We start from the raw sequence: 16867 nt of genomic DNA on the forward strand, positions 1-16867 counted from the left end.
TACTTTGATGAAAAGGCCCAGGTTAGCAAACTATCAAAAGGTTACACATTTTTAATAGAAAATAAATGAAATTCTCCTTTGTATTACTGAATAAAAACCCAGGGAACTATTTTGAGGGAAAGGCCACAGGCTGAAATGCTAAATCAGTTGTTTTGGTCACGAGTTAGTACAATGGAGAGTTAGGTTTGCTGTAGTTGCTTGCATTTGAACTCGCTGTCAGCTGGTGCATAGTTTTTGCTTTGCTCTCAAAACTCCTTCCACCCATTCTCATTGTTCTCATTACTTTACTCCCTGTCCCTCCGTAACTTTCAGCATTAGTTAAAATACAGATTTTAATATTTAATGAAGTCTAGCTGTTGGACTCTAAAAGCATGTTATTTATCTGCCCTCTTGCTTTTATCTGTTTAATTTGGATATTATTTAAGTAACTTGAAATTCAATAATAAGAGTTCTGTAACATTTCAGTTTAATTTACTTGAGCTTTCAGACCTTATTAAACTGGTTTGTAGGCAGGGTGGCTGGAGAGAGTAGGTTATTAAAACTCATTCCACTTGTCCTTACCAGTACCATTCTGGAACCCATCTGGGACAAAGAAGAATGATTTTTTTTGTTTGTTTGTTATTTTTCCTTTCTAGTGTTGATCTAATTTTCAGTCACTTGTGTGACTTTTGTATAGATCTTTATCAAAAAAGCGGTTGTACAGAGAGGGTTGGGAAGCTTTTGAAGCCTTTGTGCATCTGCAAGCACTGTTCACGAACCTAAATTTTCAGGGCCATATGGTGTCTCCATAGGAGTTGCAGTTTTGCTGTTGGCTTCAGTGGAGTCAAAATACTGCCCTGTAAGTCAATGCCAGCATGGGTTTTCTTTCTCTTGATTTTCCTTCTGCCTGTGGGTTATCGTATCATAAACAGCATCTTTGAGCTGTTATTTTTTTTAATCCCTTTCTGATGAGATACTTAGCAGCTGACTTTTATTTACTGCTGATACTGACTGTATAAACCTTGCTTTCCCCAGGCCCATCAGATTCAGGAGATGTTCCCTCAGGTTCCTTATCACTTAGTTCTACAGGATCTGCAGCTAACTCGTTCAGTAGAGATCACTACTGACAACATCCTAGAAGGGCGCATCCAGGTACCTTTTCCCACACAGGTAAGTCATAAGACTGTGCACCTAAAATGACTGACACTTTATTTACCACAGAGCTGAGCCTGTTAATAATGAGTGAGGGGAATGAGGTAAGTTGAAGCACTGGTGAATCCAGCTTAGCTAGATGCAATATTATTCTTTAGATTTCACCTGTAGGAAGATGTTGCAGTTGGAAGCCCCAAGACAATTTTGGCAGTCTAGTGTATGTTATACCTCCATGTTGTGACATCTGACTTGATTGGAATGTCTCTCAGTGGTGTGTGTTTGAGATTTATGCATCTGTTCCTTGCTCTGGCCTTTAGAAGAAGGTCTTTTCTATACTAGGATGGGTCTCAGGTGTGCTTTAGCATTATCCATTTGTAATACAGGTGTCCTGGCTTTGGCTGGGATAGAGCTAATTTTCTTCCTAGTAGCTGGTATGGTGCTGTGTTTTGGATTTAGGATGAGAATAGTGCTGATGACACACCGATGTTTGAGTTGTTGCTGAGCAGAGCTCACACTAAGTCAAGGACTTTGGTCTTCCCATGCGGCCCTGCCAGCGAGAAGGCTGGGGGGGCCCAGGGAGCTGGGAGGGGACACGGCCAGGACAGCTGAGCCCAGCTGGCCAAGGGGATATTCCATACCATATGATGTCATGCTCAGTGTATACACTGGGGGGAAAGCTGGGTGGGGGGCCACTGCTCGGGAACAGGCTGGGCATTGCTTGCTTGGTGGTGAGCAGTAGTTTTTCACTTGCCTCACTTGTTTTTCTTGGGTTTGATTTCTCTCTCTTTCTGTTATTTTCCTTCTCATTACGATTTATCATTATTATTATTTTAATTTTATTTCAATTATTGAACTGTTATTATCTCAGCACATGAATTTTCTTACTTTCACCCTTCCAGTTCTCTCCCCGTCCCACTGGGGGGCAGAGTGAGCGATCGGCTGTGTGGTGCTTAGTTGCCAGCTGGGGTTAAACCACAGTTTTTTGGCACACAACATGGGACTGGGAGGTTGAGATAATGACAGATCTGACCAGAGCGTGTTAAAACAGATTTGTTGTAAGCATTCATTATATTAGTTTAATAGTTGCTGGTCACAATGCTGATTTATTTGCTCTTGGATTTGTTGTGCTTGTTCTCAGAATTGTGTTATGTAACACCTTACTTGCTGTATATGTTCCCTATTGTGATGTTTATCACCTCTTGGGACTGGATTGAGGTTATAATGTTGATGTATTGTGTAACACTGATTTATGATGTGATAAAATTAGTGGTTGTGAGACTAATCTGGTATTTGTACTCATCACTGCTGTCACCTCCGTACTTCGGGAGCCATCTCTCAGAAACTATTATTAATTACACCCTCTACCTTTCCTCCTTGGAGAGCCAATCTATGGGGGAGACAAGGAGGGACACATTCTCCCGCTCCTTCACCTTCCCCTTCTCTTCCAGGCTGCTCCAACCCCCATGACTGACACTGCAGCTGAACCGGAGAACCAACCTGTGCTAGCATCAGTCACCCCTATACACGACAAGAAATGTTGGAAGCAAAAGTCAGCTCGTCTAGTAGAGGAAGAAACTCTTTCCTTAGAAGTGGATGAGGCAGACAACTCCTCACAAGAAGAGGAGGAGGAAGAGGCAGAACTTATAAACGAGGCGGTAACCCCCCGGTCCCTATCCTGGAGTCAGCTGCGAGACATGCGAAAAAACTTCAGCCGTCGTCCAGGCGAGCACGTTGTCACCTGGCTGCTCCGATGCTGGGATAATGGGGCCAGCTGCGTGGAGTTAGAGGGTAGGGAAGCCAAGCAGCTGGGATCCCTTTCTAGAGAAGGGGACATTGACAAAGTGATTGCAAAAGGGGCAGGAGTCTTCAGCCTCTGGAAGCGACTCCTGTCAGGCGTGAAGGAAAGGTACCCCTTCAAGGACGATGTTATATGTCACCCAGGCAAGTGGACCACCATGGAGAAAGGTATCCAGTACCTGAGGGAATTAGCCGTGCTGGAGGTTATTTATGATGCCCTGGACAACAAGCAGTCATCCAAAGATCCAGATGAAGTCAGGTGCACACGACTGATGTGGTGGAAGTTTGTACGGAGTGCACCTTTGTCATATGCCAGCTCATTGGCAGCAATGACCAGGAGGGGTGGAGAGGGACAGACGGTGGATGAATTGACTGTCCAACTCCGGCAGTACGAAGAAAGGCTCACTTCCTCCCTTGTCACAGCTGTGGAGAAACTGTCCCGGGAGTTCCAGCAATTCAAGGAGGGTATGTCCTTCTCCCCACCTGTACAGACCAGTATCTCAGCTATGAAGAGTAAGCGTTCCTCTGCTCCAGAGAGAGGATATAGTGGGTACACACCACGGGCCACCCTGTGGTTTTACTTGCGTGACCATGGAGAGGACATGAGGAAGTGGGATGGAAAATCTACCTTGACTCTAGAGGCACGGGTACGTGAGTTACAAGGAAAAACCATCACAAAAGGGGGTTCTTCCAGGAAGACTGCTGCTCCTTGGTCCAGTGGGCAGTTCCCCAGACAGAGTAGGAGGGATGATCTTAATGAAGGGACTTCTGATTCGTATTTACAAGTAGTGAGTAGAAAATACTATGACCAGTACTAGACGGGCCCTGCCTCCAGCCAGGTGGAGGAAAGGGACGACTTAAGGGTTAACGGGACTCTGTAGATTTGATGGCCTGGCACGTCAGACCCACGGGAATATAAGGTTCTAGTGACCACCAGTGCACAGTGTACCCCAACGCCATCAAGCTGTAAGGGGGTGGAACCCATCTGTATTTCTAGAGTGACAGGAGGATCCCAACAGCTAACTCTATTGGAGGCTGAAGTGAGCCTGACTGGGAATGGGTGGCAAAAGCACCCGGTGACCTCGTGCATCCTCGGCAGAGACTCTGTCAGGAGAGGGTATTTCGAGGACCCAGATGGGTACTAGGGTGCCTTTGGTGTAGCTGCCTTGGAGGAAGTGGAACAGTTGTCCACCTTGCCTGGTCTCTCAGAGGATCCTTCTCTCGTGGGGTTGCTGAGGGTCGAAGAACAGCAGGTGCCGATCACGCAGCAGTGGTGGACCGGTGGCAGTACTGCGCCAGCCGAGACTCCCTGATTCCCATCCATAAGCTCACTCGTTGGCTGGAGAGCCCCAAGGGGTGATCAGCAGGACTCGTTCGCCCGTTAACAGCCCCGTATGGCCACTCACGAAGAGTGGAGACTGACGGTAGACTATTGTGGGCTGTATGAAGTCACACAGCTGCTGCATGCTGCCGTACTACTGGACATGCTGGAGCTTCCCTACAAACGGGAGTCAAAGGCAGCCCCAGGAGTGGAAACCCAGCCCCCAGCATTTGCCATGGACTGATCCAGATTGCACTGAACAGGGTGAAGCTCTGGAACACCTGCAGTACATTGATGACATCATCGTATGGGGAAATACAGCAGAAGAAGTATCTGAGAAAGGGAAGAAAATAATCCAAATCCTTCTGAAAGCAGGTGTTGCCATAAAACAAAGTAAAGTCAAGGGACCTGCACAAGAGATCTAGTTCTTGGGAATAAAATGGCAAGACAGGCATTGTCAGATCCCAGGGGATGTGATCAACAAGATAGCAGCTATGTCTCCACCAACTAGTAAAAAGGAAACATAGGCTTTCTCAGGTGTTGTGAGTTTTTGGAGTATGCATATTCCAAGCTAGAATTTGATTGTAGGCTGTCTCTATCAAGTGACCCTGAAGAAAAACTATTTCAAATGGAGCCCTGAGCAACAACATGCTTTTGAACAAATTAAATGGGAGATTGTTCATGCAGTAGCCCTTGGGCCAGTCTGGGCCGGACAAGGTGTAAAAATGTGCTTTATGCTGCAGCCAGGGAGAATGGCCCTCCCTGGAGTCTCTGGCAGAGACCATCAGGGGAATCCTGGAGTCAACCCCTGGGGTTCTGGGGTTGGGGCTACAGAGGATCTGAAGCCCACTATACCCCAACTGCAAAAGAGATATTGGCAGCATATGAAGGAGTTTGAGCTGCTTCAGAAGTGATTGGCACTGAAGCATAGCTCCTCTGGCACCCGGAGTGCTGGTGCCGGGCTGGATGGTCAAAGGGAGGGTCCCCTCTACACACCAAGCAACTGATGCCACGTGGAGTAAGTGGGTCAAACTGATCACACAACGGGCTTGCATAGGAAATGCCAGTCGCCCAGGAATTCTGGAAGTGATCAGGGACTGGCTGGAAGGCAAAGATCTGGGGGTGTCGCCAGAGAAGGAGGTGATACGTGCTGAAGAGGCCTCACCGTATAATAAACTGCTAGAAAATGAGAAGCAATATGCCCTGTTCGCTGATGGGTCCTGTCACGTTGCAGGAAGGTGGTGGAGCTGGAAGGCTGCTGTGCGGAATCCTGTACGACAAGTCACACGAACTGCTGGAGGAGGAGGTGAATCGAGCCGGTTTGCAGAGGTGAAAGACGTCCAGCTGGCTTTAGATATTGCTGACCAAGAAAAATGGTCAATGCTCTGTCTCTATCCTGACTTGGGAATGGTGGCAAATGCCTGGTGGGGGTGATTGCAGCAGTGGAAGCAGAGCAACAGGCAGTGCAAAGGCAAACCTGTCTGGGCTGCTGCATTGCAGCAAGATACTGCTGCCCGGGTAGAGAGAAACTGCTTGTAAAGTTATGTCACATAGATGCTCACGTACCCAAGAGTCAGGCCACTGAAGAACATCACAACAATCAGCAGGTGGATCAGGCTGCTAAGATTGAAGTGACTCAGGTGGGCTTGGACTGGCAACATAAGGGTGAATTTTTTATAGGTCTGTGGGCCCATGACACCTCAGGCCATCAAGGAGGAGATGCAACACAGAGATGGGCTCGAGATCGAGGGGTGGACTTGACTGACCATGGACACTTTTGCACAGGTTATCCATGAATGTGAAACGTGCGCTGCAGTCATGCAAGCCAAGTGGTTAAAGCCTCTGTGGAATGCAGGACGGTGGTTAAAATGCAACTGTGGGGAGACCTGGCAGCTTGACTGAACCATACTCCCACAAACCTGCCAAGGCAAGTGCCTTGTGCTTACAATGGTGGAAGCAACCACTGGGTGCCTGGAGACTGGTCCTGTGCCACCGCCCGGAACTCTCCTGGGCCTGTCTTGTTGTGACATGGCACCCTGGAAAGAATTGAGTCAGATAATGGGACTCATTTCTGGAACAACCTCATAGGCCCCAGAGAGCATGGCCTTGAGTTGGGTATATCACATCCCCTGCTGTGCACCAGCCTCTGGGAAAATGGAGTGATACAATGGGCTGTTAAAGACCACACTGAGAGCAGTGGGGGGTGGGACCTTCAAAGACTGGGATACACAAAGTCCCCTGGATAGTCAACACGAGGGGATGTGCCAGTCAAGCTGGCCCTGCCCAGTCAGAACTTTTACATACTATAGAAGGGGATAAAGTCCCTGTAGTGCACGTAAAAAATACACTGGGGAAGGCAGTCTGGGTTATTCCTGCCTCGAGCAAAGGCAAACCCATCCCTGGGATTGCTTTTGCTCGAGGACTTGGGTGCACTTGGTGGGTAATGCGGAAGGAGGGTGAAGTCCAATGTGTGTACATCATGGGGATTTGATTTTGGGTGAGAATAGCCAATGATTTGAATTGTATGGTATAAATTGCTGTGTAATACTGTATGCTATCACTACTATGGTTGCTGGATGCGATGCCAACACTTACTACAGTAAGAGTCATGCAGATTAATGAAGAATGACTTTTGATGGAATCAGAACTGGCTTCAGCATGCAGCAATCCAACACCACAGACCAACTCTCCTGCCCTGAAGGACTGTTATCACAGATGGAGCCCAAAGTCATGGACTAAATTTACTCAGTGGACACTTCAGAGGGGTGGGCTGTGGGCTAAAGGAGTGATGTGTGTGTGTGTATGTATCAAAAGACAGGAAAGGTGGTGGTGATTAATTGAGATGCATTGGAAAATGTGGGACCTGGGCATGACGTAGATGGTATAGAATAAAGGGTGGATATTGTCCTGGCTTTGGCTGGGATAGAGCTAATTTTCTTCCTAGTAGCTGGTATGGTGCTGTGTTTTGGATTTAGGATGAGAATAGTGCTGATGACACACAGATGTTTGAGTTGTTGCTGAGCAGAGCTCACACTAAGTCAAGGACTTTGGTCTTCCCATGCGGCCCTGCCAGCGAGAAGGCTGGGGGGGCCCAGGGAGCTGGGAGGGGACACGGCCAGGACAGCTGAGCCCAGCTGGCCAAGGGGATATTCCATACCATATGATGTCATGCTCAGTGTATAAACTGGGGGGAAAGCTGGCTGGGGGGCCACTGCTCAGGAACAGGCTGGGCATTGCTTGCTTGGTGGTGAGCAGTAGTTTTTCACTTGCCTCACTTGTTTTTCTTGGGTTTGATTTCTCTCTCTTTCTGTTATTTTCCTTCTCATTACGATTTATCATCACTATTATTTTAATTTTATTTCAATTATTAAACCGTTACTATCTCAACACATAAGTTTTCTTACTTTCACCCTTCCGATTCTCTTCCCCTGTCCCACTGTGGGGGGAGCTGTGTGGTGCTTAGTTGCCAGCTGGGGTTAAACCACAACAACAGGTATATTTTTTTATAAAGGCAATTCATAGTCTGTTGCCCATGCCCTGTAGCTTGCCCCTAACTGATGTAGTTGGACTCCAAGATGCATGAAGTGCTTGCCTATACTGTCTCAGCATGCTATATAGTGCCCAAATCCTAGGGTTTTGGTTTTTCTTTCCTTAAATCTCTGTAAATACAGTATATTCAGTCATGTGCCAAGTATACCCTGAAAATGTCCTAGCTAGACTAGAAACAAATATTTGCTCAGTTAAAGCAGCTCTTCTCAGTTGCTCTTGTGCAGAGCCTTTAGAACATTTCCAGTTGATTTCTCTGCTGACACATAATTGAATTGTACCACTTAGGAAGGTTTTCTGCAAAGAAAATAGTCGGCAAAATGATGCCTTGTTCTTAATTAGTGATAGCAGATTTCAATAAAGCAGTCTGGGGACAATGTTTCTGGTCATAAGAATATCGAATTCTGGTTCTGTGCACATCAGATAGTACTGTTATCTGAAGTCTGCGTGGGGGGAGGCAGAGAGAATTCTCTTTCAACACAGTACAGTCTGTTTATTGCTAACTTACCTGTTTCTAAATTGAACATAACGAATGACGTTGCAGAGGGCAGAGATTGAATGTGTTCAAAGAACTCGGTTTTGTTTCGCCATTTCACACACTGTATTAAACCCATGATGTTTGCATTTCAGCGTGCAGATAGCATTAGACCTGCATTGAACAGTTCTGTGGAACGGCACAGTACTGATCAGGAGGATACTGAAACTGTCACCCAGGTAATTTGGCATAAAAACGGGGAAAAAAAAGCACAATTAGAGGCTGCCCGGACAGGTAAGCGCATTTGGTTGAGGAGGTCAGGTTGGTGGCAGCCCCTCCTTGTGTTTCACACCAGAACTAACACCATCGAGTAAGACTTCAGCATGGTGCTCCTGTAAAGAATTATCTGCGTGCTTTTCTTTTTCCTCCTTGAAGGGAAGTGCTCTGGAGTAATACAAAGAACAGAAAAAAATCATGTCTCTCTACATGTCTGGTCAGGCCCATGCCCATCTGTGGAGTACTTAGCTCTTCCCCTTCCTCTTCCCATTTCCATTCTGTACGCCTCCAGACATTTCCCTTAAAATGAGTAACATATCCCTCCTGGGTGTGAGAATTCTTTTGTGGTCTAGAGGAAGCACTTGGAGTCAATGGGGAGCTTTGGTGTGAATGGAGTGGGATACAAACAGCACCAAGAGATTAACAGCCTTTATACATAAAAAGCACAATAAGGGGTTTTGCTGTTCTTCACTAGGGGTTTTATTAAGCACCACGTGCTAGCTAAAAAGTGGCAGGAATAAAAAAAATTTCCCTGTGAGTAGAATAAGGTCTCGTTCTGCTTTTGTTTTCCCTAGCTGTAGTAGCAAAATAGTGAGGGTTTCTGCTTCATAAACCTCCCTTTCCGCTGGCTTAGAAAGAGAGTGGATTTGTGAGGTGTGTGACTTTCTGCCTCTGCAGCCTTTAACAACCTAAAGAGCCGACCTGTTACCTGAAATGGAACTGTGGCAGTTCCCTTGTTAGCAGGTTGCAAGACAGAAGAAACTTCCATTTGGTTTGATACTGCAGTTGAGGCTGAAGAAGGGGTGGTGGGGATTGGTGCAGGTGTTTGATAAGAGCCCGGGATAGGAGATGCAGAACTGCAGGAATGAAAATCTTGGTCTGGGTCTAGCAACTCTCGCTAGTTTGGGTTAACTTAAAGGTTTTGGTGGCATTTTCCCCGTTCCTTTTGAGTTAAAGACCCCTCTCCTTTCTACACATGGTATTGAAGTAGTTTTTCTTAGCTTGGTGCTGGCTTCAAATCCCACTTGTGAGTGATTGTGTTGCTGTTCACCTCTTTCCTTCTTGCCCGGCGCTACCTGTGTGTCTGTCCTTCCTTCTGCAGAACTTGAAAAACCTGGGAGAGTGGTGTTGGTACGTCACGTCATTGAGCACGTGCTCTCTAACAGTGACCTCTTCTTGCTTTGAGTTACAGCAAAGCACTTCGCTCGAACGATGCGTTTTAGTTGGAGCGAGTGGCGGTTTGGATGCAGAACGGATTTTTGCTTTGTAGATCAGCCCAGTGACAGCCTGGCGATGGGCTGCGAATCTGGGGCTGCTGGTGGCTGAGTGTGTGGGATCAGCTGGTGGCCTCTGTGCAGGTTTTCCTGGATGGGTGTTTACTGTGCCAAATGGGATTCAGAGGCAAAGGCTGAAGTGGGAGACGGAGGCTGCCACGCACCAGAACTTGTTGCTGGGTAGCGTCGTGGAAGCTCCAGTTGCTGCTGCCCTCCTCCTGCCTCATAAATACTTTGTGCATTTAGTGTTAGCTTTAGGCTGGCTTCAGACAAGCCGATCACCCTTGTTACACAGCCACAGAGATCTACCCAGGAGTAAAGCTGGCTCGCCTCCTTGCTCTTGATGATACTTCTGTTGAGAGACGACTTAGGAGCCAAGGGGCATCCTTCCTCTAGGAAACTCCTGTCGCTTTTGTGTCTCTTTGATTCTGGTTTCAGTTTTTAACTGAGTACCTGGCATATTGTAGATGTTCTCTTTCTTCTTGCCAGAAGAATATGTTGCTGTAGTCAGTCAGGCTCTTGTCTGCGTGGAAAGGTCTAGCAGCAAACAAGCTACTGCAGCAGGCTGCACTTGATTTTTAAGCAGCTTTTTAAATGCACGTGGGAAGGGACATCATCATCATCATCTCTTCTAGGTGAGACTTGAATTTCCAAGTTGTGGATAGATGTAACTTCGCACTTTATGCATGGGCCCTGAGAGAGACTGTTGCAGCTCTAGTTGCTTTGTGCTGCAGCCTTAGGGGAAGTTTACAAGCTTTCCTTTTCTTCTTTTTTTTTTTTTTTTTAAATCAACATACCCACTGGAAATCTTTATAGATCTCTGTCAGCAAGTGGCGGACCCATTGGAGTTCTCATTGGCAATAACACTTCCTAGGGGAGCTAATGTGCTCAAATAAAAACACCCTTCCAGATGAGTAGCATTGGTTTTCCTCTGTGGCGTACATCATATTATGATTTAATTCCATGTAGAATTCAAAGGTCTTAAGATAGAGATGATGACTGATTTATGTCCTCCGTTTCCTCCCACCCTCCATAGACATGTAGTTTATGGTTTTAGGGTGTCCGCGCTGACGTAACGTAACGGTACTTGAGAGATGCCTCTGAGCACCAGCACGGTATAAATTCTGTGGAAGGTTTGTGTGATAATGCTCTAAACATTGACGCTTCTGGCAGCCCTGGCCGGTGCAGGTGGCAGGCTGCTGGGTCTCCAGTTGTGCACCGACCTGCTAGTGCTTCCAGCCTTGCGCTCTGCGGCTCCCGCTCCACCCCTGTCACGTTGGCCCTCGCTCCCCTCTTCTCTGACTCTGCTGTTACTCCCTGTAACATCCCAGAGCAGCCATAGCTACTTCCTGCAAGCTTGTATTTTTCACGTGCTAAAACACATTTAAATATTAGCCTTGAAATGTTTTTGTGTCTTTAGCAGTTCCTGTAATCCTGGGTGGAGGTTGGGTAGGACTGCTCAGACCTAACTGGTGAGCTGTTGTTCCAAAGCTGAAGCTTGCCTGCTGCAGCTCCTGCCTGCGCCTCCCCAGTTTATCCCCGTTGCTCAAGTGCTGGGTGCCTCTGTCTAGAGACACTTTTGAGGCGTCCCATGGCTTTTATGAAACGAGCTCTTTTTCTCTCGGAGCCTGAAGGAGGAGTAGTTTCTGTAGCGTAGGGGTTTCTGGATGTGAGATCTGCTGTCACGCTGAGGCTTGTCATAACCTTTACTGCAATTAGTTTTGATATTTTTGTCTCTAAAACCTCCTCAGTAACCGCTCTTGTGCTCAGATAGAGGAATGGGCTCTGGGTATTGATTTTTGTATCTTTGTACGAGAAGCCTTAGGGGAGGTAGCTTGCATCTTCTGACACAAGCGGTCCCCGGCGCGGGGAAGAAAGAGCGATCCTGTCAGACCACCAGCCTCCACGAGCGCCGTGCTCCCTGCTTTCCCCAGCAGAGCTTCCCTGGTCCGTGTGCGCCGGGGGAAATGGGAGGCAGCAGTCGGGTCGCTCCGTGCTCGTTCCTCTGGGTCTGCCGAGGCCGCCTTGGCCCCGAGTACCGTCCGTGGGATGGTGCCGCGGGGCCCTCGGCTGTGCCGTGGCTCTGAGCCCCCCGCGTTACCCCAGGGCATGGGGGTGTGTGCTTTGGGGGGCCCTTCCCGGAATAGCCAGCGTGCTGGGTTGTTTTTTTTTTTTTGTTTGTTTGTTTTTTAACTGCAGCAGGCTGAAGGCGTGTGCTTGCGCTCTGAGGTTGCGGTGTTCCTACGGCTCCGGCGTTCCTGCCTCCTGCGCCTCGTTGAGGGGAGGTGACATCTGCCTTGGTGGTTGCCCTCCGGAGGCGTCGCGTCTGGGAGGTGGCGCTCCTGGCGCGCCCCTAGGGCCGTGGAACGCCTCGGCTCGTTCTGCCCGCCAGCTGCTGAAGGCCGTGCGTTGCACGCTGTGACGCCGCGGGGACCGGAGCAGCCGGCCCCGCGCCACCGCCTGCGGGGGCACCAAAGGCCCCAAACCGGGCGGGAGGAGCTGCCTTGGCTAATTCCCCTCTGCTGCATCCCGCTCGTTTGAGTAATCCTCAGGGATACCAAGTAACATCTCAACCCTTAAGCCCATCGTTGGGGTGATTTGTTGCTTGACGCCACCGCGCTCGGTAACATCTTGCTTCTCCACCGCAGAGCTGGTCTGACCGTATACGACAGGGTGTTTCGCCTGTGCTAGTTCACCAGTGTCATCATTCACCAGCTCAGTGTTCACGTTAGTGTTGTTGGCCAGCTGTCAAGGGCGAGGAGGTACCCTGTGCGGGGCTGCCAGCTTCTTTTATTGACACGCCGTGCTTGGGACCGTTGCCAGCCGTGCTCTGGCAGCCCGAATACACGATAATTCGGGTGCTGCAGAACCCGGTGAACCGAAACCTCATAAATTCCCTTCCCAAGCACGCATCCTCTTCGCTAGTTTTTCCTTAGTTTATGGATTGCTGCTTTTTCAACTCTACTGTTGCACTGCTTGTCAAGTCAGCTGCAGGATCTGACTATTTCAAATGCCCCGTTTTCATAGAGCGGTAATTATGAGTAATTAATGTTTGTCTTTGAGATTACTTTCAAACGTGGCATGAAAGATACAGCGTTGTAGAATACAGGCGCTTTGAACATGTTCTGAAATAGCTTTGTTCTGTGTTTGGACTGGGGTTTTCAAAGGAGCCCGAGGGAATTGGGTACAGCAGGTGAAAGTCTAGTTTCTTCCAATGCCTCCAAAAATGAGAGTTCTTTGTAGCTTGTTTGATTTGATGCAAATAAGCCCTGTTAGCAAATTTTGCAATGACTTACGACTTTTCCTTTCCTCCTAGACTGAGAGGGTGCCACTCGAACTCAACTCAGGACTGGATGAAATGGTGGAATTCAGCGAAATGGAAGCAGAGCCTAGCCAAGCAGAAGATTTTGAGGCCAGGGGAAGTCGATTTTCAAAGTCAGCTGATGAAAGGCAGCGGATGCTGGTTCAGCGGAAGGAGGACTTGTTGCAGCAAGCTCGAAAGTACGTTCCTTCCTAAAACACCAGCCTGGCCTCTCGGTTACAGTCCCCCAGAAGGGGTTTCAGACGGGTTCTAAGAGCCTGGGCTGAGGCAAAAAGTAGTAAGAGGAATGAATGCATCTGCTACAGCAGGCTCGGGCTGCTGGTTAAGACAAAACCGCCGCTGATAAAACCAGTTACTGGAGTAGCAGCATGTGTCCCAGCGCGTGCACAGCGGTCGACCCAAGGCTCGCTGAAATCAGCGGGTGATTTCTCCAGCCTCGGTGGGCTTTGGTCTGAGCTGACATGGCAGCTGGTGGCTCACGGGGCCGCGCCGGGGAGCTCAGGACCTGAGTCCAGGGAGAGAGCGGCCGACTTCAACTGTTTCTTTTAGCCCAACTGGTAATAAGTGCTAGGGGTTAGAAATTTTTTTCCACGTGTGTTCCAGTCATGTTGGTGAGCTTTACGAGCATCCAGTTGCTGATTAAATAGAGAAGGAAAAGTGCTTTAGTGACATAGAGAAAACTTTTCAGCATTTGTAACAAACGTCGTCCCTTCCTTCGTATCGCAGGGAGACACTGAAAGGGTCTGCAAACACTGCACGGAGTTACGTGTCCCTTGGTCTTACCAGGCTACTGACGGTTTGGTTTGGTTCTTTTTCCCGCTGAAAAGCCTTCGTATAAATACCTGGGGGTATGACACCTTTTAAGGGTTGGTCTATAAATAGGCTTGCTCCTGGAATAATTTTTCCTTGATGTTTGAGAAATGTAATTTAAGGAGACAAGGTATTTTTGACTTTCTGTTTTACTGGTTCCCTTCCCGCGTTGAAGAGCCGTGGAACCGCAAACTACTCTCTTTTGTCACTAAGTGTAAAAATTCATTGGGTCGTTAGCTCTGGCAGCGGCTTCCTTGTATTTTCGCCTTGCCTTACGCTTTGCAGCCGTAGTGCCCCTTCTGGCAGAGGCTTACCCCTCGTCATCAGGGAGTGACTTCTTGTGGTAGGCCCCGCCAGCGTCTTACCGGCGGTGGGGGATCGGGGAGGGAGGGACTCGGTGACTCGCCGGCGGTCTCGGTGAATGGCTCTGGGTTGGGAGTAGAGCCCTGGCTTTTATCCCCCCCTCCCACGGGCACGAGGATCTTGCACAAAAACTAAGAGCTCCTGCCAACCCTGCAAAGTCTATCCATCAGTTACATGGTCGTCTTTGTTTTTTGGGTGCGTAGCTTCTGTGCGCTTTTATCGAGGTATTTCCCTGCTCTCAGCGTGCCTTGCACCCTCGCTTTGTGGTTGTACTCGGTGAAGTGTTTTCCGGAGTCAAAATGAGGCGGGCTCCGCTCACCCATCTTTTCCTTTTGCTTCTTGCAGGCGCTATTTAAACAAAACCTCCGACGAGGAGCTGAGCGCGGAGAAGCCCGAGGGAGCCTCCGCCGACCCCGTCACCCTGCGCCGCAGGACGCTCGCTGCCGCCGCCGAACGGAGACTTCAGATGCAGCAGAACTCTTAGCGCTCGTCGCCCCTCCTTCCTCCTCCTCGTGAGCAATGTTGAATAAATCAGTTAAATACAAAAAAAAACAAAAAACAAAAAAACAAAACAAAAAAAAAAACAACCCCTGCGCATTCTGTACCAGCAGGAAAGTGTCTCTTCAGAGTTCGGCCAGCTGTGCCGCCGAGTGAGCTGGCTGCCTCTCTGCTGTATAAAGCATGTGGTCTAATGATGTTGGACAGCTGACAAATTAACCTTTTTTTTTTTTTTTTTTTTTTTTTTTTTTGTAATATTTTCTATGTGACGTTGACCCCCCCTCCGCAAACAAAAGGCCATTTCTAAACCGCGGGCGTGAGTTCTGCAGCTAGCACGAGGTGTTAGGCTGACTGCCCAGCAGAGGCTGGGGAGAGCGTGTTCTGATTCAGCAGCTGGGGGTGCAGGTGGCGGAGGGCACCGACGTGCAGCTCGAGATCAGGGAGAGTTACTCCAAGAGGGAAGAGAGCTTAGAAATTCGCAGCAAACCCAGGGATAGATGGGCAGGCACCCGCTCTTCGGTCCCCCCTTCGGCAGCGAGGGGGCTTAGGTGGGCTGGCTGGGAGGGCTGGGGTAGCGCCGCTGGGGAGTCCGTCCTCGGGCTGGGTGGAAGTTGCCCAGCCGCGTCGTGCAGGAAAAACTGAACTCACGACCTGCGCAGCGAAGCGCCGATTCGCATCAATTCCAGCATAAAATAATCTGTGTGGCGTTGCTGGGCTCTCCTGCGCTGGCAGGCGTCCGGCTCCCTTCGCTCCCCAGGGCTGCGCTGTTTTCGTTGCCTTTTGTGGCCAGAAACAAGTGAGAGGCCGAGGGGAACCGAGTGAAGAAAAGGGGCGCAAGGCGAGGTTCCGGCCCCTGCAGCTCAGTGTTACTGTACAAGCCAAGGGAGTACAATAGAAAAAACCCGCCTGTTCTGGACTCCAGAGCAACACGGATGGGACCTCATGGAGATAGCTCTGATACCTTGTTTTTTATTTCATTTCCAACCCCACAACTTCACCGTGAGTTTATTCAGAAGGACTGGAGGATTGGGGGCAGCTGGACCCGAGGCTGGCTGCAGCCCAACCTGCTCACCTCTGATTTTTCTACAGAACTCTTGACACAAGATCCACTTGGAGCCGCCGACGCTAGCTTGCATAGTTGAATTTTACATGGCAGTGACTTAATTTTTAAACTTCTGAAGAGTGAGTTCTAGTATCACTGTCCTTTAGAAGGAGCCCAGTATTATCTAGAATTGTTGGTAACTTTTTTTACTGTTGGTTTTTAGGACATTTTAAGGTGAATTTAACGAGAGGAGTTGCATCGATGTTTAGGTGAAAATAATTTATTTCAATAAAACTCTTTGGGAAGCCTTACCTTGCAATGCTATTAGTAAACTTCAAAGAATTTTTTTGAGATCTTTGGTTTTGCTCAAAGCACAGCTGTTTTGTTTTTACTGTTAAAAAACCCCCAAACAAACCACAAATAAAATCTTGGTCAGTGTTGGAAAGCGTGTGGAAATTTCTGTGGTGTGACTTCTGGTGTTCCTGGGTTTGTAAACGTGGCGCCTGCCCCGTGGTCCCTTTCGCTTCCCCCCTTCCTGTCGCCTGTAGGAACGTTGTCGCGAAGCGGTAATTGCTACCGGAATTCAGTCGTGCTGTGAACGTGGAAATAGAAGAGAAATTGCGGCTTGAGGGACTGTGAAAATAAAGTGGGGTTTGGAACTGTCTGGCAGCGTGTGGAAGGGGTGAGAGCTGTTGCACGCGCGAGCAGTGCAGAGCTTGGGTCTTCATTCAGGGAGCAGAGTTGACTTACCTCCGCGAGTGCAGATGGGAAAGGGGGAAACAGCACCGAAATCTTTCGGGGGGGGGGGGGTGTGTGGGGGGGTGTGGGGTGTGTGTCTGTGTGTGTGTGTGTCTGTGTGTGTGTGTGTGTCTGCGTGTGTGTGTGTCTGCGTGTGTGTGTGTCTGCGTGTGTGTGTGTCTGCGTGTGTGTGTGTCTGCGTGTGTGTGTGTCTGCGTGTGTGTCTGCGTGTGTGTCTGCGTGTGTGTCTGTGCGTGTCTGTGCGTGTGTGTGT

General features: G+C 48.8%; 1 protein-coding gene across 3 annotated transcripts in view; it reads left to right on the forward strand.

Moving 5' to 3' along the window:
• AMFR (autocrine motility factor receptor) overlaps positions 1-16300 on the forward strand; it is a 35445-nt gene extending 19145 nt beyond the window's left edge. Inside the window, exons 11-15 of one of the 3 annotated variants that reach the window (XM_042797794.1) lie at positions 1015-1149; positions 2580-3575; positions 8426-8509; positions 13137-13321; positions 14661-16300. In XM_042797794.1, coding sequence (XP_042653728.1) covers positions 1015-1149; positions 2580-3575; positions 8426-8509; positions 13137-13321; positions 14661-14799 — 1539 coding nt within the window. In that variant the 3' untranslated portion in view covers positions 14800-16300. The remainder of the gene's footprint in view (positions 1-1014; positions 1150-2579; positions 3576-8425; positions 8510-13136; positions 13322-14660) is intronic. The other 2 variants (XM_032998215.2, XM_032998221.2) reach the window with 2 other exon arrangements.
• The last annotated feature ends 567 nt before the right edge of the window (positions 16301-16867 follow it).

This window comes from Tyto alba, unplaced genomic scaffold, assembly GCF_018691265.1.
Source record: "Tyto alba isolate M040663 unplaced genomic scaffold, T.alba_DEE_v4.0 Super-Scaffold_26, whole genome shotgun sequence".
Lineage (NCBI taxonomy): Eukaryota > Metazoa > Chordata > Aves > Strigiformes > Tytonidae > Tyto > Tyto alba.